The 22615-nt window shown below is 44.6% G+C and overlaps 2 protein-coding genes and 1 long non-coding RNA gene across 10 annotated transcripts in view; 1 reads left to right on the forward strand and 2 right to left on the reverse strand.

The window, feature by feature from the left end:
- ZBTB47 (zinc finger and BTB domain containing 47) overlaps positions 1-679 on the reverse strand; it is an 11717-nt gene extending 11038 nt beyond the window's left edge. The window contains exon 1 of the mRNA XM_011357381.2: positions 552-679. The gene's annotated coding sequence lies outside the window, so the exon portion shown is untranslated. The remainder of the gene's footprint in view (positions 1-551) is intronic.
- LOC105290319 overlaps positions 1-1025 on the forward strand; it is a 1418-nt gene extending 393 nt beyond the window's left edge. Inside the window, exons 2-3 of the long non-coding RNA XR_895742.2 lie at positions 224-441; positions 524-1025. This is a non-coding gene — a long non-coding RNA (uncharacterized LOC105290319). The remainder of the gene's footprint in view (positions 1-223; positions 442-523) is intronic.
- Positions 1026-5382: 4357 nt separating this feature from the next.
- Positions 5383-22615, reverse strand: part of NKTR (natural killer cell triggering receptor) — a 44345-nt gene continuing 27112 nt past the window's right edge. For 6 of the 8 annotated variants that reach the window (XM_023529062.1, XM_023529060.1, XM_023529061.1 and 3 more), the window contains 7 exons: positions 18367-18454; positions 17722-17867; positions 13605-16496; positions 11116-11211; positions 10464-10520; positions 9855-9959; positions 5383-8211 (listed from right to left, as the gene is read on the reverse strand). In XM_023529062.1, the coding sequence (XP_023384830.1) occupies positions 8124-8211; positions 9855-9959; positions 10464-10520; positions 11116-11211; positions 13605-16496; positions 17722-17867; positions 18367-18454 (3472 nt within the window). In that variant the 3' untranslated portion in view covers positions 5383-8123. Of the gene's footprint in view, positions 8212-9854; positions 9960-10462; positions 10581-11115; positions 11212-13604; positions 16497-17721; positions 17868-18366; positions 18455-22615 lie in introns of those variants that run through there. The other 2 variants (XM_011357383.2, XM_023529063.1) reach the window with 2 other exon arrangements.

Below are 22615 nucleotides of genomic sequence, written 5' to 3' on the forward strand. Positions count from 1 at the left end.
CCGATTGGAGCCCGCGCGTCAGCTGGGGCCGCCGTCTGGACGCTTAAAGGGCCAGGCCGCCCAATGTGCCGGCGCGGGGCGCGGACACGCGTGGTGCGCGCCGTCCCGGAGCAGCCGGCTCAGCCTCAGGCCGCTGGGGCCAGTAGCCAGGCCCTGCTGCTCCCGTCCTAGCGGATGGTCTCCGGCCTCGCTCTCCCTCCCTGAGCCCCCTTTCCACCGCTAGGAAGTTGGTCCGAGAGTCTAACCTGGGTGCCCTCCAGCTGCGGCACAGAGGCGGGGTCGGATAGGAGGCGGCCCGAGATGGGGACGCAGGGCGCTCCCGCGCCCCAACCAGCTGCAGAAAAGGCTTCCACCTGCTCCCCGGAGCGACCCCATGCCGAGGAACCAAACCTGCACCCTAGCTGCACTCACCAACCCCACTTGGGCTGCTCTGACCTGCGGGTGAGTCTGGGCTCCCCAACCTGCAGGGCCCCTCACTTCTGCCCCAGGGAGGCCCAGCGCTCATCTTGCTCAGTGCTTCCAGGACTTGGTTCTGGTCAACCCACGCCTACCTGGTGGCTTCCTCCGGCTGCACAGGTCCACACGACGCAGGAGATACAAGAACCCAGACCACAGCTGCAGTGAGCAAATCCTTTAAGGTGACTGGCCCAGGACCAAGAAAGGATTAGAGAAGAGGAGTGGGGCCAGACGCAGGGGCTCCACTGTGCCCCCCGCCGAGTGACTGACCCGCTGCTCAGTAGCCTCCCAGCTCAGTCTCTGCTGGGGAGATGCAGCCAGGCCTGCGGAATGCTGCTCTGGCATGGACACCAGTGGGGGCAGGGGGCTGGCTGTGCTGGCAGGAGGCTACAAAGGAATGCTGCCAGGCTGAGCAGGCAGTAGGGTGAGGACCACAGGGTGCTGGGCCTGGCAAGGCCTAGGTGGTGGCTGGGCCACCATTATGGAGAAGGAGCCTCTGTGGGCCTCTCCTGTAGCCATGTCATCAGCCCCACTTCACCCCAAGCTGACTGCTGCCCCATTGACTCCATCCTGGCAGTACGGCACAGTACCCGCATCCCTCCCCACACACATGCACTAAAACGCTTACACACCAGCCCGCGCCCAGCTGTAGCAGCATCCTCTGGGCATGCCGTCTTACTCATGAGTGGACAAGCACTCTGGGGCCTGTTCAGAGTGGCTTGGTCTGGGTGTGCCAAGAGAGAATGGAGCAGAGGCTAAGATCTCAGGCCGGCACCATCCTGTAATCAGTCTGTCCTATAAGATTGCAAAGGCCTCCCCTGAGGTGAGGATGGGAGACCTTCATGACAAGACATGCTGGAGACAGTGAAAAAACACCTCAGGGGTGAAGACAGGGGTGACCAAAGAGTGCCGAGAGGAAGAGGAAGAATGCACAGAGCCAGATGGAGGGTGAGGAGAGCCCCTGGTGGAAAAGGAGATGGGAAGAGAGGGAGGGGCACAGAGAGGATCATGCCCCCAGAGGCAGCCACTGCAGACATCGGCACTTCTGTGGCCATGGTGGGTTCGTAGACAGCTGGCTCAGCTCCCAGAGGTCTCGGGCTGAGGCCAGGCCAGAGCGGCCTACGTGCCTCACTAGCCAGTCAGCTCAGGGCTGCCTTCTGTCTCTTCTTCCCAGCCCACTTCCTCATCTGACTCAGTGGATCCCTGTACCAGCCTGGGAGGTGGCAAGTGGGGGATTGTATACCCTCTGGTTGGATAAGGCCTAGAGCAGGGCAGATCACACAGCCAGGCACTAGCGTCAGGAGCCAGGGAAAGGGGAGGCTGGAGGAGAGTGGTCTCCCCTACAGGCTGGGAGGAGCCTGGCAGAAAGGACTGCAGGGGCTCTCCTGGGCCCACTTCCCAGCCAAGGCTTGGTCAGGGCTGTGGCCGGCGTGACCAAGGTAGGACTGCTGGCCCCTTTGGGATTGGCCTCGACTGTGCCAGTCAAGCCAAAGGAAGGACTGAAGATTGAGTGAAAAAGGAGGAAATGGGAATCTCAGTCTCCATGAAGACCCCAGCCGTTTGCCCTCTTGCTTGTCTGGCCTACAGCCCATCTCTTGGGGGAGCCCCAGGTAGAGCCTGAGCTCTATGAGAGGACTTTGGCACTTGGATCACACTAGAACTGGCAGGAAGGGGCTGTTTGGAGAGCCCAGTCTGGTGGGCTCTACTGGGGCTGCTCAGATCTGAGGCCTAAAAAGTTGAGTGAACATCAACTAAAGCAGGGGAGAGAGGAAGGGCACTGCAGGCAGACAAAGAGCACCTGCAGGAGGCAGGAGGCAGGAGGCAGATTAGCATCTGCAAGGATCTAGAAGGATTCGATGCAGTGAAGTCCAGATTCTTGTCCATTGGGAGTGCCCATCTGGATGGAGATAGGCAGAATTGCTCTCTCATGGGACCTTCACCTCATGCTTGGTCAAGACAGGCTTTCTGGAGGGGCTAGGGTGGGACTAGGTTACTGGGGAGGGTGACTCCTAGACCAGAAGCTTGGTTGAAAGCCAGGAGTTTGTGGACACCAGGGCAGAGCTGGAGGGATCCTTCAGACACTTGGAGGTGGGTGCTGGCAGGGTCTGCAGCCCTGCCCCTGCCTGAAGACCAGCTCACAGGTTTTTTCACAATTTCCCTAAGCATCTAGCCCCAGATTTCTCTTCCAATGCAGGGAGCAAGAACAGACAGACTCGAATTAGCAGACCCAGGCTTGGTTGGGGAACCCAGACTTGCCCCTGCTGAACTTGGAAAGACCAGCCCAGGCCAGGGGTGTGGGGTGGGGGACGTGCAGGGCTCAGCCTTCCCGAGGGGCATGCTGCTTTAGCTGAGATGAGGGAAGGATGGAGAGCGGAGCGGCCATTGCCAGGAAACAGAAGGTGACAACGCAGCACGGGGGCGGTGGAATGGCAGGAAAATTCAAGCCCCCTACTAGGTGCTGACCCAGGGCCCTACAGGGTGGAGAGGCATAGATCTCTGGGTGTGGAGTTGGAGCGGGGAGGTTGCTCTTGTTGTGTTCTGCCTCCACTGAGCTCGGCACTAATAGGCTACAGCTGCTGGTGGAGTGGGGGCCTAATTCAAACCAGCAGGTTGCCCGGTTCCCTCCCAAAGCACAAACGTCATGGCCTTGGGATTCGAGGCCTCTCTAGCAGCATCCAGGATCCTCTCCCACCCTGCTGGTTCAAGGGCCCCAGGCCTCTCATTTGTGACTGAGCCTGACCCTCCACAGGAAACCCTTGGGACTCCTCCCCTCCTCCTGGAGGCAAGCCCAGAGACCAGCATCCCTTAACTACTTTGATGTGTGCTCGCTTCTAAGCTTTAATCCTTAGCAGTTGTAGGAGGGAGGAGATCTTAGTATCTCAGTTCTTCAGATGAGGTGCATAAAGGCCAAGCAATTTCTCTAAAGTTAATTTTAGGAAGTGGAAGAGCAGAACTTGAACCCAGGTAGTCTGGCTCTGGCCCCAAACCCTTAAGGACTGTGCCACAGAACAGTTGCTCATAGAGGTCCTTTATTTCTTCAAAATAAAATCAAGTTGGGCCAGAGGCATGAAGGCCAGTGGGATCCTTTCTCAGCCTTTCTCTGGGAATCTGGCTTGGTGGTAGATTTTAGTTGCAGGAGGCCCTGGGTGACCTGAGGCTGAAGTGCCAGCCCAACCCCCTACCCCCGTGGGCTGCCCGGGAGGCTGACTCGTCCCCGGCCTGGTCTGGGAAGGGGGGAGCACCCTTGGTTCTCATGTCTGGTTGTGCTGGTCATATGCACCCTCTTTCCGGCTTAGGAGTTGAGAGATGAGCAGTGTAAGGACCGTTGTTAATCTCATGTTACAGATAAGCAGCCAGAGGCCCAGGGTCAGGCCTCCAGATGCAGAATGCGGGTATCTGCCCTCAGACTTTGGGTCACTCCTTTTTTTACCCTGATGTCCTCAGGACTCTAGGCTGGTTGAAGAGATGCACCCCTCCTGGGTCCTGCTGGCTGTGAAACTAGCTCAGTCTGGGGAGCTGGAGCTTGATGGGCTATAGCTGACGAATGGTGGGTGTGAGGCCTCCAAGAGGCAGAAGTGCTTGGCCCCGAGCTTGGCACAGCCCCCACCCAGTCTATCTTTCTGCAAGGGAGCACTGTCTCTACTTCTACGGAAACCTTTAAACAGACCGTGAAGCCACCTGCCCCTTCATGCCTCACCCTCCTCAGGCACGGACTGGAGCTGCTCAGTCTGTTGAGGCAAGCAGGCAGTGCCTTTCAGGGCACCCAGCTCCTCTCCCCGACACCTGTGCATGTTCAAGAGGCTGCCACCTTTACAGCATCCGAGACCTTCTCCCTGCCAAGCAGGAATCCTCCAGGCACGCTTCCCAGCTCCTTCTATCACGAGTTCCTAAGGGGACTAAGGCTCTCAGCTCACTAAGGGCAACAGCAGAGTTGATGCTCTTCTCAAAACCAGCCACTTGAGCCCAGGCTCTTCCAACTTGTGAGGCCTGGCGTCCAGGTCTCTCACCTGGTCACCCAGACTAACGTGCAGCTTCTCACTAGTCTCACTCTACACTGGGTGGAGTCTTCTTTCCCTTCCAGTGATGTCCGGCCAGCACTCACAGTCGCTTGTGAGGGGGGCGTCTTCCTTGAATTCTCTCACCTCCCTATTCGATGCCCAGCTAATTCAGAGCAGGGAAGACCAAAGCCCTTGATACATTTCCCCCCAGTATGGCACAGCTGATGAAGCTCATCAGGAGAGAAGACCCTAGAGCTCACGAAAACACAAGACCCCAAAGGAAGCTCACTTGGGGACTTCCCCACAGCAAACCTGTGACTTTCCTTCCCTTTTAAAGCAACGCATGGATTGGACTACTTTCAAGGAATTGCCTGACTTGGGAGTCTACTGGTTACTAAACTTTGCAAATTGAACCTCTCTGTAAGTCTTACTGCGAGGGCATGTTGTATTCACTAGGCAAATACAAATTCCTCTGAGTTTTCATGAGAAAACAGTTAATTGTATTTGCCTTGCAAATTCTCCTGTGGAAGCTAAAAATATCGCCATGAATGTTTCCTCCAGGAGTGAGTGCCACGTGCCCATCTGGTGAACCAATGTTAGGAAGGAGGTGTAGTGGCTGTAGGTGGGTTAGCAGGTAAATGTGGGGTCCCTAGGCAACTCATAGATGGAACGGGACACACTCCTTCCTCCGTGAGGACACCAGTATGCAGGCCGCAGCTGGATGACAACAGCAGAGCCTGGAGGCAATCTGGACTGTGCAGATTTCCATCAGTGATTCTCTGGGTAGGTGAACGTCTCTGCCTAAAGTTCTCTAGCTCCTGCTCGGGCCACTAATACCAGCTAGATGAGAGACTCAGTGTCTCCTTTTCCATTTGAGAAAGGCTGTTTGAATGATGGATAAGTAAAGAAAGATGAAACATACACAGACTCAGACTTAGACTAAGTATATATTTTAATTTCTACGAGGTCCCCCTTTCAAGTGTTAGGGGAATTTAAATGAAGTGTATACAAATTAGACATTGCCGATATGTACAAAAGTATTTTCTAGTTTTTAAACAGTACCAGCTATGTCATGTTTCATTGCAGTAAACAGGATGTTACAAAACCAGTCCAATGATGCATTTTCTATTAAGAAGCACAATACACAACATAATTCAGTTTTATTAAAAAATAATTTAAAATACAGAACAATCCCCTCAGGAAGAAAAGCTATCTCTGTAGTTCATTCAGTAAACACACAAGTTGAATGCTGCAGCCCAGGGCTGTTCTTTTCCATGGAGAAAATGAGGTTTCTAGGGCCCACACCTTTTCAGCATAAAATTCCACCTGCAGCTGCAATGGGCAAAGTTCGTGCCTGTGGTGGCAGAATTTTAAAACGCCCGCCCCCCACCTCCCTCATTCCATGCCTGGCCCAGGAACCTGGGCACATGGTAGCGCTCCTTTGACGATGTTATGTTCTGTGACGCGGCTGACCTTAAAACAGGGAGACTATCTCAGCGGGCTTGATCTAATCACATGAACCTTAAAACAGAGGAGGAAGGCAGAGATCTGAATGAAGCATGGGAGGAGGACTTGCTGGTTTGGAGATGGAGGGGAGCGCCCAAGAAGGCACGCCACCGGCCACCCTGAGGAGCCGAAGGCCCCAGCGGGAACCGTGTGCTGCCAGCCATCTGCGTGGGCTCGGAGCAGGCTCTTCCCTAGAGCCTCCATGAAGGAATGCTGCCCTGCTGACCCTCGATTTCAGCCTTGTGAGACCCTGAGCAGAGAACCCAGCCATCCTGTGCTGGACTCACGAGCTACAGAACTGTAAGCTAAGAAACGGGTGTTGTCTTAAGCTGCTAAATTTCGGGTAATTATTTACAAAGCAATAGAAAAACTAATACACTGCCCAAGGGTAACTTTTCTTAACATCATTAGATTTGGCAGTTTTGGTTTGGGTTCTGAATGCAGTTTTTCCACTGAGTGATAGTAAAGCAATAGTGTCCATTGCAGGTAACTTCTGAAAACCCTTCATATCGATCACATACCGTTTTGTATTCACTAGCAAGCACATCTGTTTGACTTAATTCCTGTTTTTAATGTACTCTCGGCTATCAACTTGGCAACAACTGACCACTTAAACCCTCTTAATGAACCTTTTATGGGTAATAGTTTAAATACATCCAAGGTCATTCCTCCATCCATCAAGGGTTGTCAGATCCCTCCAAGAGGGCTCTTCCCCACTTCCAAGAACACCAGGCAAGGCCTGGGGGAGGATGGCACAGAGCTCGACGTCAAACAGCTAATATGAATTTCTTCTGCATCTCTGGATTAAACTGGCACTAAGGTGATTAAGTACACTTGGGGAAAAAACTCCAACTAGAGTAAAAAAAAAAAAAATCACACCAGTTTTTACAGGTCATATCATTTTTGGAGGAACCACCCAGAACTGTGAAAGATGTGACATTTACGCAGTGCCATACCCCTCTCTCCCTGTCTGCTGTCCTGGGCGTACTCATGTCCTGCAGGGCTTCACGGAGCCCATGTGGATCACAGCAGAAACAGGAAAAACGTGCTGATGCCTAGAACTGTTCAACTACTGGGTGGTCTCTCTCTCATGTGAAAGATTCAGAAGCCCTGCCAAATGGCCAGGACGGTGGCAGTTAGGTTTTGGTGTTACTTTTGAAGTCCGCTCTTCGATCTACCCTCCCAGAGGCACACGTCAGTTAAGTGCAGTAGACCCGAGTGGCCACACAACCCTCTATGCTGATCCTGCCTGGTCCGGAGACCTCCCAGCCCACACCTGTGGCTCGAGAGAACCTCTCCAATATTCAAAGTGAATACAGCGCAGAAGGATCCATGTTTGGTGCCAGTGAATAATAAAAAATATGTTCACTTCTCTCTCTTATGAGATTGTAATGTATAGTATAGAAAAACAATGCTTAAAGAGGCACCAAAAGGTACCAAGCACCAAAGCATAAACTGGAACAGAATTGTTTTCTACAGTCTAAACTTAGAAAGCACATAAAATATTAGGTCCTTAGAGACAGTGCAGGTGTTTATAGTTAAGGCTGATTCATATCTCACCTGCCAGCCTTTAGTAATACAGTGGGGCTGTATGATGACCACTCTCCCAATCCTCTGAGACAACAAAGGAGGAAGGAATTAAGAACCCTAGAGCCACTGCCTTACCCCCAGGCTACTGTCACTATCAATTCTGGGTGGTTTGTTTTTAAGAGCACATATGTCTAAGACTCTGTAATTGTATATAAATATTTGGCCACCTTTAACAGTTCTCTTTCACAGTTCTATGCTTGGCAGCATATATGCTAAAACCTGAAAACTAGGCAAAAAGAAATCTGTATTCTAAGGAATACACGAGATGGAGAGTAGTCTATCTAAAATAATATTGCAAATTATATTAAATCTCATGGTTTCTTGATTTAAGAAAATGAAATTCGCTTCCATAGTTGGCTACTGTAAAACGTGGCATAAAAATATTTTTAGGAGACATATCTGTATTTTAAATCCTGCGCACACGTAAACAAGTAACAATTAAGAAGTATCTATTTTTGAAATTCATCTCTAATATTGAAATAGAACAACAGACTGCCGTTAAGTTTCTTAAACTTTTAAGTTACCAGATATTTACAAATAAGATATAATTCATATCAAAAAAGGGGTACATTTTCAACTATATCTGCTGCTTTCACTGGGACTCCGGTGACGAGAGTGACTTCGGTCGCTTTCACTGTCAGAGCCGTAGGATCTACAACTCCTGTGTAACAGAACAAGACAATACACAGACACCTTTTAGCTGTCAACCCTTGAATTCCTCTAGTAGCGTCTTCTTTGATATGAGTGGCTTGAAAGCAATACTGATGTAGCATAGCACAGTGGGTGGACCTGTGGGGTACTGACTGTGGCACCACTGTGGGCTTTTCAGAGATGTTTTCATGATACTAGTAATATCAAGGTTAAGATAAAAATAATGAAACACCACATCTTGAGAAATTACTTGAAATCCACTCAAGCAAATGAGTAGACTAATTTTCCATGTTACCCAAAATGAACATCAATATTTAATTAAGACAGGAAGTAAGGAAAAAAGGCATCAGTGTTTCACTGAAAGATATGGACATCAATGGTCTACGGCCATGCCGCCCGATGTCTGATCTCGGAAGCTAAGCAGGGTCAGGCCTGGTTAGTACTTGAATGGGAGACAGGCATAAATAATAATAAATAAATAAATAAAGATATGGACATCAAAATGGCAGTCCAAGAGGGTTGAGGGTGGGGTGGACTGTGGACAGGACCACAGGGAGAGTGAGTCCAAGGACAGGGTTATGTCCACCATTTTGAAAAATGTTTACTGAGAGCCAGTCACTTTACTAGATACTAGAAACACACACACACACACACACACACACACACACACACACACACACACCCACCCACCCACCCACCCAAGCAAGTACAATTCCCTGGGCTCAAGGATAGTACAGAATTGTAGGCACGACAGATAAGGTGGGCAGGGGTGGAGGCAGCATCTCTCAGGGTTGGCAGTCAGTGAGGGCTTCCCAGGGGTAGTTGGAGACCTGGAGGGTAGGTGGGAACTGGCCATTTCAAGAGGCAGGAGGGGAGACAGTGGTGTGGGTGTCCCTAGACAAAAGCCAAGGTTCCAGCATATTAAAGCAAGGAAGACAGAGAAGTACAGGAAGGAGCTGGGAAGCAGAGACGCCTTGTGCGTGAGCTAAGGAGCTCCCTTGCCCGAGGGCAGTGCGGAGCCTGTGAAGAGTTTCAAACAAGGGGTGGTCCAGACCATACAGATACTCTACAAGGATCACTGGCTGTAGCTTCTGTGGATGGAGAAGGAAGGGAAGACCAGGAGCCACCAGGAAAGGGACATGACAAAAAGTCACCATAAAATCTTTTGCAGTACTAGCCAAAATGTGTTACATAAAAACATATTATAAATATATAATATATAAAAAACACATTTTTACTAAATAATTGACTGGATATAAATCTCAATCCTGAAGCAAATAATTATGACATTTTATTAATTTAAAAAATTGATAAATTGGCTTTGCTATTTCTAGCAATGAGCCCTATCTAAAGAAGCGGATTGTGGTTTGGGTGGCCTTCTCTTTTTACTCCTTTCAAGAGAAATGTCTGTCCAACGACATGTGAATACTTAAAAATCCATTTTAGATCCAAACGTTAACGATAACCAATAAACATTGCCAGCAACTCTTAATACAAAGGGCACATTTAGTAGCTGCCTGTGCGTTGCTGAAATTCAAGAAGAGAAAGAAGTGTTCCTGTCCTGAGCAGGCTGCGCTTTCTCATCTTGTAGTGTCCCCCTCACAAACCAAGTGCCCACAGGAGCTGGCAGTGCTCTGACGGTTGGAGACCCACCTGGACCGCCTGGTGTAACTTCTGCCTCGATGGTAACTGTCACTCCTCTGGCTTCGACTTCGACTCCGACTCCTGCTGTAGTAGCTGTCGTAAGTGTAGGACCTGCTTTAACAGCAACGACAAACACTAAATTTTCCCATTCAAACACTCATATTCCCATTTCTTTTTAGGTGCTTAAGAGTGTTCTCTTTGAACATGGGCACTGTGTGACAGTATGAGGACACATTTGCATAACAAGTATTGGAAACATTTAAAAATTGCCCCAAACAGGACTTACCGTATTAAACAGAAAAATGTTAATTCTTTTCTGCATTGAAAAATATCACAAAATTAACACTGAGTTAGTTGGATTGAATCTGGTGGGTATTAGGCAATTATAGTCAATAAATACCTGCCATTACAATATGACATGAGTTGTCACTTTTGACACAAGAGTATAACAGGCCGACAGAAAAAAAAATGTCAAGAAGACTTCACTTAAAAAGGGTGTGATTACATGAGACAAATACGTGTTTAAGTTTCTCAGTAAAACACAATGCTTCTTTTTAAAGGGACTGAAGGGTTTCATAAAACAAGGCCTTTCGATTCTGACCCGCCCCTTGCCCATACCTGGACCGACTGTGGACATCATACGAGCTGCTCCGGGATCTGCTCCTGCTGGACGTCCTAGTATTAATCACATGAGGGACCATCATCTCGTGGATCAGCACAGGCTACATCAAAAATCTAGACATTTATTTGCCCATCAAGGAGAAAACACAATGAAATCCAGCAGCTATATTTATTTCGTTTCTATATCAAAAATATATTGGGTTTTTTAAAAGCATGTTGGATTTCATAAGAAAGATTATGTTTTATGCTACTCTTCTATGAAACGCACCTGAAGAAAGTCACTGGGGAGGTTCTATCTGAATGGGGAGGAAGAAAGGCCTGCCCAGGTAGGACACATAAATAAAACAAAGCCACAGCACTGGAAATACTTGAGAGGCAAAAGAGGGTACAAAGAAGTTGGGAGAACCAGAAACCCGGGGTCACTCCCCGCCCACTTCCTCCTCTGGTCCCCTTTTAACCACTGTCCTACCCCAATCTCTAACCCAAGTCGAGAGGTGACTGCAGATGTGAATGTCGGTTAAAGAAGATGGACTGGGGGTGGGGAGGGGGAGGAGGCGGAGGTCATGGTCAGGGCCACTCTTGCTGGCCCGCTCTGCCCGTGCAGGCCCTGAAGAGCAGAGCACACACGGGGCGGGGTTCGTAAGCTCACCGAGGACTTCTGTAACTCCGGTCGGAGCTGCTCCGGCTTCTTGTGCGGCCTCTGCTGTACCATCCTCTGCTCCGACTTCTAGAGTAGCTTCTTGATCTACAATTAAGTGTGGAAAACTATAATTATTTTCACTCACCACGCTGTTAAAATTAATTACTTGTAGGGCAGGAAGGGGAAAACACAGTAAGAGGACAGGTCTTCGGAAAGGGCTCTCATGAACTCCTCAGAGTGGGTGTGACAGTGACAGCTAATGAGGGTTTAAACTGAACAGAAAGAAAGAAAAGCCAGAAAAGGCTGGTACCGGTATGTTGATAGGAGCCCTATATGTAATGCCAAGAGGAAATAATCTAAATCTCCATTAATGGCAGCATGAGTTAAAAAAATTAATGCAAAGAAATATACTGAAATATTCTACAGTAGGAAATGAATGAACTAGAGCTACATATATTAACAGAGATATCTCTTTAGAACATGATGTTGAGTGAAAAAGGCAAATGTAGAACATCTATATAAATGAAAGGATTTTGTATGAAAACATGAAAAGCAACGCTGCATAGGGATAGGAACATTGTGGGAAACTGTAAAGGAAAACAAAATTATAACAAAAGTTCAGAATAACGTTCAAGTCTAGGAGACACGAGAGAAAGTAGGGTGACACTGGGTGGGGCTACATCAGGTACGTCAAAGCTCTATTTTTGAAGCCAGATGACATTTTAAATTATTTTTATGCCTTAATCGTTTGTTTTATTTTTATATCTATTTAATATTTAATAAAAGAAACAAAAAACTTAAGTAATGCAATTCTGCCCCTCTGCATTCACTTGGCCCCCTGCCCTCCTTTGCCTACTGTATATCTGTCATTCAAGAGCAGCACAATAACCCTATGTGTAGGCTATTTACATAATATCTTCACAGGTTTTATTCAGTTGTGAACACATAATGTCCTGGTAGGATGCTAGTCATTTATTCAAACAAACAATTATAAAGCAGACCCTGTGAGGTGACTAAAAGATGAGTAGGAAAACAGTCTCCAGATCAGCAGTCTCTAGATTGGACAGGACAGACCAAGATATCCTGCAAGGCAGTCCCAGACGTCAACGAGTTCACAGCCTAGTCGGGAAGTAAGGCCCAGGCCAGGAACCAAAACCGGGAGGCAGAGTTTAGCTATCTTGGTCTCCACCCTTAGCTGCATAGCGTAGAGCAAATGCCGTAGCCTTTCTATGTCTCACTGTCTTCATTTATAAAACGAAGTACCACCCATCTCAAAGATAGTGGTGGGAAGGTACTACCAAATGAGAGCGGCAGCATCACCAACAGCTCAGAGCTATGAGAGCGCAAATGGTAAGGTACCTGTTGAGCAGACAGGTGGCTGGCGGAGCTCAACAGGTCACTGCACCTAGGAATATGAACCTAGGGAGAAACGGCCAGGACTCACCAGCTCACTGGGCTGGGCCTGTTGGGAGTCTGGGCGGGAGGAGGAAGAGGAGCACGTAACACAAGCATGGAACGGTCCGAGAGGGATGAGGGGAGTTAGCAGAGGGCTTCCAGAAGGTGAGGACTGAAAATATGCCCTGGCACTGGCCATTCGGTGGTACCTGAAAACCTCAGTCCGTTCAGTGAGATGGGGGAGGGAAGGCACAGAAGACAGACTGCAAGCAACTGAGGAGTAAATGGGAGACAGTTATTACAGGTGGCAAGTGTTGGTTCCTATTTTTAAAGAAATCTAGGTAAGAGGAGAGAAAGACTGACAAATAACTAGAAAGGAAAAAAACGGTCAAAGACTATTATTGCATTTTAAGTTCAAGTGATGAAAATCAAGCATGTCATAAGAAGGGATTTGAGTAATTAAGAGACAATGAGGTAAAAACAAGAAATATTTACAACATAAAGAACACAAGTTATTTACTAACTTCCCGTCACCATTACCAAATTTTTTAGTTTAAAAAAAATTTTATCCAGTCTTGCTGATGACAAACGTTAGATGGAACTTGAACCAGAAAAAATAAATCTAAAGGTGATTTTTACTATCCCCACCTCCTGAACAGAGATCAACTAGATGCTTGTCTTGAGCAGGTAACTTTGCCTCTCTGGCCCTCACCTCCCACTTAAAATGGAGGGTTAGACTGATGATCTTTAAATCCTACACATTCCATAAATTCAGGACTCCTTCGTAAGGCATCACCGACAGGCCAAAGAGCAGCCTCACACCTTTAAAGATGGAGAACTTGCCTCCTATCACAGCAACTCATTTCTGTGGCCGGAGAGCTTTAATTGACAGCGACAGTTATTTACATTGAGCCCCAATTTCTTCCCTAAAATGGACTGCTCATGTCCTCAATTTGCTCTCTGAGTCACACAGCACAAGACTTCTCCTTACTCCCTTCCAGATATCTGGAAATAGAAATCTTGTCCCTAATTCTGATGTTCTTCCAAGCTAAACAATAACAGATTCTCTTTCGGAGAAAGAAAAGAAAGAGACCATTGCTCACCGATATGATGATGTGGAACTTCGCGATCGACTTCTTGAGTGACTGTAGGAGACAGACCTCGTTCTGTGTCTTGATTTGGTTTCAGATTTACTTCGAGATCTACTTGGACTCCTGGACTGGCTATCACCATCCCGACTAGGTGTCTGCTCATCACTTGAACTCTCCCGATTTCTTGGCCTCCGGTTTAAGCGTGCCGTCTTCCTTACTTCATCAAAGAGAGACCCGGGCCGAACTTTATTTTTGCTTTTAATTTCTATCCTCAAGCCTTGTGGTTTCATTTCAGGCACAGCAGTCAATGCCTTAACTTCTGCAGCACTGGACATGGCAGCAGTCGGCGCTGCCAGGTTCCCCACGCCTTGCAGGGGCTTCCATTTATTATCCAGGAGGCTCACCTGGCTCTTCCCAGCCGCCTCCATCTTCACAGCACTGTCCGCAGCACTGGCCGAGCCGGCAGAGCTGCTGTCCACTTTCCCTACTTCGCCCACCACTGGGCTTTCAGACACGCCGCTTTCCTGTTTTACCACCTCTGCCTCAGAATGCTCTGTCTGCTTTACCACAAGGCCTACGTCCGAGGTGTCAAGCTTCGAATTTCCTAGAGGGGACGCTCCCTCCACCTTTGCTGGGGAACTCCTGTCAGGAGTGCAGATCTCCATGTTGTCATCTGCTTGAAACACGTCCTCCATTCCGCTTGGGACACATTCTTCAATACGCTGAATGTCTGGGGGAGAACTGGCTACGTTTTCCTCAGTATTTACAGCTGTGGGAGAAATGCTGCGTTTACTGTCGTCTTTAGCAGGCTGCTCCATATCTGATGAAATCATCTCTGTACTCTGTTTACCTGAAAGGCTGCCGTCTTCACAGGCCTTCCCAATTCGGGAGATGTTTTCTTTTATGGTTTCACTGTTTTCAGACACTCGTTTTTTCTCATGTGACTCCTGAGTCACTTGTTTTTCATTCATCTCCTCCTCCTCCTCGTCACCAAATTCTAGTGGCGGCTGCCAGTGAAAGGCTTGTTTTCGTTTTGGAACCTTGTGCTTTTTGTCTTTTTTCCCTTTCAATTTCTCTTTCACTTTTTTGGCGTGTTCCCATTTAAAATTTTCCTTTGACCCATGCTTGTGCTTACGTGGCTTCCCTCGAGGGTTTTCTGAGTTGCAGTAGGACCCCTCAGAATCAGAGGTTGATGACCGCTGTTTGCTTGCCTTCCAAGTGCCATCTCCATCAGGTGGTGAAGTATTTGCTGAGGACTTTGTTGTGGGTTTGGCTCTGATGTGCATTTCGCCAAACTCCGATTCTGAATCTGATGTGGCCTCACCTTCCTCCTTATCAGAAGATGGTCGGGAAATATTTTTCCTGTTTTTAGTTATGTCTCGTTCAGAATTTGACTCAGAGTCCCATTTACTCCCAGCATAATTCTTCCTTTTGGGCTTACTGCCCTTTCTGAAGTGATCAGAAGGATTCTCTTTCGAAGTTCTTTTTTTTGAACGAGGGCATTCCCGTTCGGACTTGGATTTCTCCTCATCTCTGTTTTTCTCTTGTTTATTATTTGTTTCCACGTGGACTTGCTTCTCTTTTTCCTGAGCTGACTGTGTAACCTGAACACTTGACTGTTCACTGTCTGAAGAATAATCTAAAGATGACCTGCTTTCGCTATACTTTCTCTGACATGAAGACTTGTCTCTGCCTTTGACGTACTTATTGCGAAGTGTCTTTTCAGAACTGCTGCTGTGCCTTTTACTTGAAGTGTTATTTTTTTTCCCATTGGATCTAAATTTCCTCTTGGCTCGTCTTCCATCATCACTGCTAACAGAAGAGTATGAAGATGATCTACTACACTGTGAGCGATCACTATATTTATTTCGTGAATGAGATCTAGATGAGGGAGACCGAGACCTTGAACGTGAACTCGCTAGACTTCGCGATCGTGATCTTGTGTACGATCTGGAATAAGATCTACTCCTGGAAGATCTGCTCCTCGACCTCGGTGAACTTTCTGAACTTCTACCGCTATATTTTGAATAAGCACTCCGATCACTTTCTGAATTTTTTTCTCTTTTATGATAGGATGATGAACTTCCAGTCTCTTTAGTATTTGCTAAACTATATGTACTTTGGATGGGGAGCAAATGAGTTGTTTTCGCTTTCATTTCCTGAATTCGCTCATAAGAGGGCTTCCAGGGCTTCTGTCCAGGCTTCCACCTCGAAGGAGGGGGACTGTCACTCAGTGGTATCACAGGAATATTTTCTGCCACCACTGGCTGTTGTACCACGACGTTTTCATTTTGTGGCACTGCTGCTCTCAAAGGTTCTGTTTTAACTGGCTTATTTTCACTTAACTGAGAGGCTGTCCTTCTTGGTGATTTCGATGCTGGCCTTTGGTGCCCTGACTTAGAACTAGATCTGGACTTTGATCTACTTCGAGAATGTGACGAGGATTTTGATGGAGTCCTTGATCTTGAGCTTCCTCTAGAATAAGACTGCGAGTGAGACTTTGATCTGTATGAGTCTCTGCTGGAATGGGTTGAAGAACTCTGGTCATCTTTATCAGATTTGGACCAGTCCCTCTTTGATGAGGGATGAGATGACAAGGAGGAAGAACGAGACCGCCTTTCTCTATCACAAGAGGACTTCACTCGTCGGGTGGAAGATTTTGAGGATTCTATGTCAGATGGTACAATGATCCTTCTCTTCTTAGTTTGTTTGTGTCTTCTGCAATGTTTTTGCTTTTTAGCTTTCTTTTTATGCTTAACCTTTTTCTCTTTCCTGCGTTTTTTATGGTGACCGTCAGAGTGTCTTGCTGTACTAAGGTCTGAATAATAACCATTGTAAGACCATGATCTGGATCTCTGGGACAAGCTTCTTTCATCCCATCGGCTTGAACAGGGGTCACTTAACCTGTAGAAAAGGATACAATATGCGTGATTATTTGCAAGCATGTTTTCTTTGTTTTAAAATTAAAACATGTTCGTTGTCAAAACAAATGCATTGACAAAAGCCAAGTAACAACAAAGTCCTGACTCCATCGTCACTTTAAGCACATGTAGAAAGGGTAAATCAAAGACTGGCCTGGTCTTGACCTTGTAATTTCAGAGACACAGAGAGAGCTGCTAATAGATTCGCTTACAAAAAGTTTTTCAAAGCTAAGCAAAGGATTTCAAACTTGATCGGAAAATGGTTTTGAAAACAAACCAACTCGTCACAAGAGCACTGCTGACATACCGAGTTCCTGGCTCATAACCCTCTAGCTCCAGAAACAATGTCAAACCAAGTTCTCAAACGACTCTGTTCATTCTCTGCAGACACAGGATAGCTGCCTGAACTATAAGAGAAATTTCTTTTGCTTAAGAAGCTAGCAAGATTATTGTTTTATCTCAGTCCCACGGAGGTAATCGAGACTTTCCCTTAAGGTTTAAACTACTTACTATGGAAACTGAAGAAAAAGTACCTAAAGGTAGATGTAAGCTTTATGATGAGTGGTACTGTCAGAACTCAAAATCGAGAGTTCTCAGTAGCACTATGTCTAAACCACCTCCATACAGATGTACACTTTTCCCTCCTTCCAATCTCAAACATGCTACAGGACACCCACACACGGTAAAAGAGAATTTTACCATGAACGATTATAGAGGGTCCCATTGGTACATTTTCTCTAGCTATTTTGAGGCCAGCCCCTTTTCTAAGACAGAAGTTCTACTGTGCTGTGTCACTGAGGGTAAGAGATCGGTCCACTTCTGTAGAAGCCACAGTCCTTAAAGTCAGACGTTAATGCACACACACGGGTACAGACTGTCCTAGCTACTAATTCATTAGTCAATGACTCAGAGACCTGGCTATGAAAGTACCTGCTATATAATTTTTAGTCCTGATTATCTAAAATATTGAACACGAAATCTTTAAGAAATCCAGCAGGTTTATATTCTTGTGAGGGAAAACACAATTTTGACTGAGAAAAGCATCCCCAAGCCAATCGGCTTCCCTAGTTAACGGCACTACTTTTATCAAGGATTCCCAAGTACTCTTAGGTCACAGTCGAACTTTAAATTTACATCTTTAATGAAAAGTCCAGAAGTCAGTCTCTGTGCCCTTAACACAGGAGTGCGCACATGCTCAAAGCCCTTACTTGTCTCCTTTGCTCCATTTTTCTCCACTTGGTGGTCTGTACGCTCTTAATCTCTGCATCTCCTCCTTCCAGTGGGGAGGAGTTTCGCTGCTATCGTCATCATCTGATTCAGAGCAGGATCTTGACCTTGGAGGTGTGTGATAGCGCTTTGAAAACAAAGACAGGAATTACTATTGTAAAAATAGCTCTCAATTACAGTCTGCCATAGGACAGAATTAGGTATAAGACCCAATCTCAGACTCTATTCAAAGACAACAACGACTGAAGTACCAAAAGATGAGATGAAGTTATGTCAAATGTAGAAAGACTAGAAGAAATGGGAAAGGCTGACATTTACCTGTAACGACACATGAAAATTTCCTCTTCTAAGTCCTAATGGTTACATTCATTAGCCTAGATTACTCAACAGACTAAGATTTCTCAGCATACGCACTGACTGTTTCACATGCTCATTTCATACTTAAACTCATCCAAATACTTGGTCTAATGGCAGTACTATCCCAAAACTACGGCGAATACAACTAGTTCCTTGAACAGATCTTGGATTATACCTAAAATTAAAGCTAAGGTTTATTTTGTCTATAAGTAAAAACATTTTACTGTGTAGATAAGCAATTCAAAAAAGAAAAGTCTTAACAAACATACAATTGTGCCCCTTCCTTTAATCTTCCGTCCAGACTTCGATACAGATGGTTTTTGCTCACTTACAATGGGTGCAACATCAGGAATCTTCCTGGAAAAGAAGATTGGAAATTAAAAATAAGCAAATAGTTTTCTCAATGTATAAATGCAGAATTTGTGTTCCTATAATACAAAAACACTTCGTTTAGATAAAACACTTTGGGAAAATGAGGCACTCCACAAAACCTAATTTTCTAAGCAAACCCTTTAAATGTCAAAACTGTAATAAAAAATAACCCATTTAGGTAGGAATACATACTACCAGTAGCTATCTTTTTAAGCACGGTGCTATTTTTAAGCAAAAAATTTTTTTAGATGTCTTGTTCCAACAGTGATGTTCTAAAGGAATCCTGAGTTATTCCTTACTCTGATGCTTAACTGTGTTTTTAGTAGTTTTTTATTTTACTTCTATATTTCTTTAATCCTTTGTCCCCACCTCTCTACAATAAACTGCCCCTCCTTCAATGCTCTGAATCTGCTGTCTCATCTTATGTAAGGCAATTCTAAGAGTGTGAGTTTTGTCGTGGCTACAGTTCTCCATGCACGAGCTTTTTTATATCTGTTTGTTTTGTATGTTATTAGTACATAATGGCTAGCTTTTATTGAGTACTATGTGTCAGGCATTATGTTAATGAGCATTTCAAAAATACTTTTATTATTGGGTAAAATATACATAACATAAAACTGGCCATTTTAACCATTTTCGATTCAGTGACATTCATTAAATTCACAATGTTGTATAACCATCACTACTACATTTCTGAAACTTTTTCATCACCCCAAACCAAAACTCTACTCATTAAGCACTAACTCTCCAACATCCCCATTCCCTCGGCTTCTAATTTATGGCCAAGTAACACCCCACTATATGCATATACCACATTTTGGTTATCCAGTCATCTATTGGTGGACACTCGAGTCATTTCCACCTTTTTCCTATTGTAATATTGCAATGAAAACTGGTGTTATATCTTTTTGTCATTGTCGCTCATGATTTTGATGTCAAATATGAATCTGTTGCCAAATCCAAGCTCACAAAGATTTACCCCTATGCTTTCCTCTAAGAGTTTTATGGCTTAGCTCTTATATTTAGACTGTTGACCCATTTGAGTTAATTTTTGTGTATGATGGGAGGTTGCGTCCAACCTCATTCTTTTGCATATGGAAATCCAGTAGTCCCTGTACCATTTATTGAAGAGTCTATTCCTTCTCCACTGAATGGACTTGGCATTCTGTCTACCATCAATGGCCATAGATGTGTGGATTTATTTCTGGACTCTCAATTGTATTCCGTTGGTCTCTATATCTATCCTTATGCCAGTGTCATACTATTTTGATGACTACAGCTTTGTAGTAAGTTTTGAAATCAGAAGTACAAGTCCTCAAACTTTGTTGTCCTTTTTCAAGACTGTTTTGGCTATTCAGGACCCCTTGCGATTCCATATGAATTTGGGTGTTGACTTTTCCATTCCTACAAAAAGGTTGCTGGAATTTGACAGGGACTGCATTGAATCCATAGCTCACTTTGAGTAGTACCGACACCTTAACAATACTAAGTCTTCCAATACATGAACTTAGAATGTCTTTCCATTTATTTAGGGTCTTCTTTAATTTCTTTCAGCAATATTCTAGTTTTCATTGCATGTCTTTCACTTCCTTGATTAAATTTATTTCTAAGTATTTTATTCTTTTAGATATTATTTTAAATGAAACTGCTTTCTTAATTTCCTTTTCAGGTTGTTCATTGCTGGTTGTTAATAAGCGTTTTAAAGGCATTAGCTCATCTAATACTCATAACAACACTACAGGGTGTTACCACTGTCAGCACCATTTTGAAGAATTTTAAGAGGTTAAAAATCTTGCCCAAGATCACAGAAAGAAATGAAACTTGACTCTTATAACAATGACGTGGGGTTTTCTAAGGTTCCAGTAATCTGGATCCAGATAAATATACAGTGTTACTAAAAAAATAATAATTTTTTTAAGTACATTATAACGTTTTCAGTCATTTCATAGTCATGACATCACCTGATTCTCACAATGAGATGGCTAAGTAGTCTTGGCAGGAAACTGTTAGCTCCATTTTCCTCATGAAGAAAAAAAAGTACTGAACATCAAATGCCTTACCAACAGGTGTTCAGCAAGAAATAAATAAAGTTCATCTGGGAACCTTTTAGATACTGACCCGACACTGCCACTCTCCTGCTCCTCCCCATAACATCCTGATTTTATTTGCTATATGGCCCAGCAATTTTTAAAAGCTTGCTAAATTATTCTAAAGTGCAGCTGAGGTTGAGAATAAATGAACTACAGCAAGTGTGGAGCCCAGCTTCTGCTAAGCAAACTGTAAGTGATAATGAGCTGGAATGCTGGTAAGTCAGTAAGGCAGCAAGCTCATTATGGCTGGCGGTCCATTTCTTATTGTTGCGTGTGTTGAGTTCTTGACACATAGTGAATTTTAGCTCCCAAACAACTGCTCAAGATCTCAAAGTTCCGAATAAAATGGATCACTCTGCTCTCTTCGTATGATACGACTACCAGCCAATTACGATTTAAAATACTTCTGCACAAAATAACTTCCAGAGATGTTATGTGACAAAAAAGTGATGACCAAATAAACTTATCAGTAATATTCGATCACAAATGCAAGACAGTGGTATAAACTATTTTAACTACACCAGATAACAGGGCTTGGCAAACTGTTTCTCTAAAGAGCCCATGAGTATTTTAGGATATGTAAGCCAAAAAGAAAATTAAGGGTATTATTTAAGTACTTATATAACAAGAAAGAAAACAAATTTTCACAAATATTTTATTAACAAAATTCAAAATACAATAACTGAGTATCATTTTTTGGAATACAGATCTACTAATGAGAGGAGTGGAATTCTTTTTTGGGAGGTTAACATTTCACTTAATTAGGGTTCATAATTAGTGTTTCCTATCAAAATACATGTTAATGCTGTTCATATGGTAATGCTAATCTGTAACAAAATTTTACGTATTTCACCTTTGAGAATTTCTTGCACATACATGGATTATATGTGTGGCACTTGAAATACTGAAGAGTTGTAACTGCATCACCACGACATGTGTGTAGCACACCTGCTGTTGTACAAAAAACAGCCCAAGAAAATTGTGGACAAATGGATGTGGCTGTGTTCCAGTAAAACTTTATTTATGAGCACTGGAATTTGAATTTCGCACAATATCCATATATCACAAAACATTATTCGTCTTTTGATTTTTTCTGCAAACATTTAAAACCATAAAAACCATTTTCAGCTCATGGTCTATTAAAAAAAAAAAAAAAAAACAGGCAAAAGGCCAAATTTGGTCCATAGACCATAGTTTGCTGACCTCTGCCATATAGCACTGAAATTGACCTTTCAAGTTTCCTACCTTCTGAAAGCCAAATGGTTTTATCAATGAACTTGATATTTTGTATTTTAAGAAAAGGTTCTACTAAAATTTATTCACAAGTCAGAATTTTAAAAAATAAAACCATCAGCATGTTAAGCTATTAATTCAAAGATACATCCCGTTTTGTACTAGCTTTTTTTTTTGTACTAGCTTTTTAAAATGAGACAACACAAGGATTTAAAAATATTTAATGAACTGCATGATAGAGACCTGATTGTAAACAGGGACATTTGCATAACTTCTCAGTCTTTAATACAACTCTTCATAGGAAATATTAATTATACCAGCAATATTCTATTTCTGTTTACTGTTCACACATTTCTTTTAATTGTAAACGATTCTAATATACAGAATACATCAAATACTATTTTTTGAGACCAAATTTAAAGCTATACATTAGCTTTTCCAACACAGAGAACTTATCACCAAGGAAGTTAATGACAGCAACATATTTATGGTACTAAATTATATCCCTGACTGCCATGCAACTGATTTACATTATTCAGATTAGAACATCTTTTATCACTCAATTGGATCCAAAGAGTTCAACTAATTCTGACAAGCAAAATCTCACCTCTAATGAAAAGCCAAGGATCTAAGATTAGAAATGAAATCCTTCCAGACCACCAGTAAGAACTTCTCCCCTGACTGACCTGCCTTTCCCACTAGTAGAACGTGAACTCTGAAAGGCAGGGTACATGTCATTCATTCATCTAGCAGCTCTCACAGTAACTTTCAGAGTGCTTTTTCACTCTGGGTTCTGCTCAATAAATGAGTGTGGAACTGCAAC

The sequence above is a fragment of the Pteropus vampyrus genome, unplaced genomic scaffold (assembly GCF_000151845.1).
Source record: "Pteropus vampyrus isolate Shadow unplaced genomic scaffold, Pvam_2.0 Scaffold35, whole genome shotgun sequence".
NCBI classification, from domain to species: Eukaryota; Metazoa; Chordata; class Mammalia; order Chiroptera; family Pteropodidae; genus Pteropus; species Pteropus vampyrus.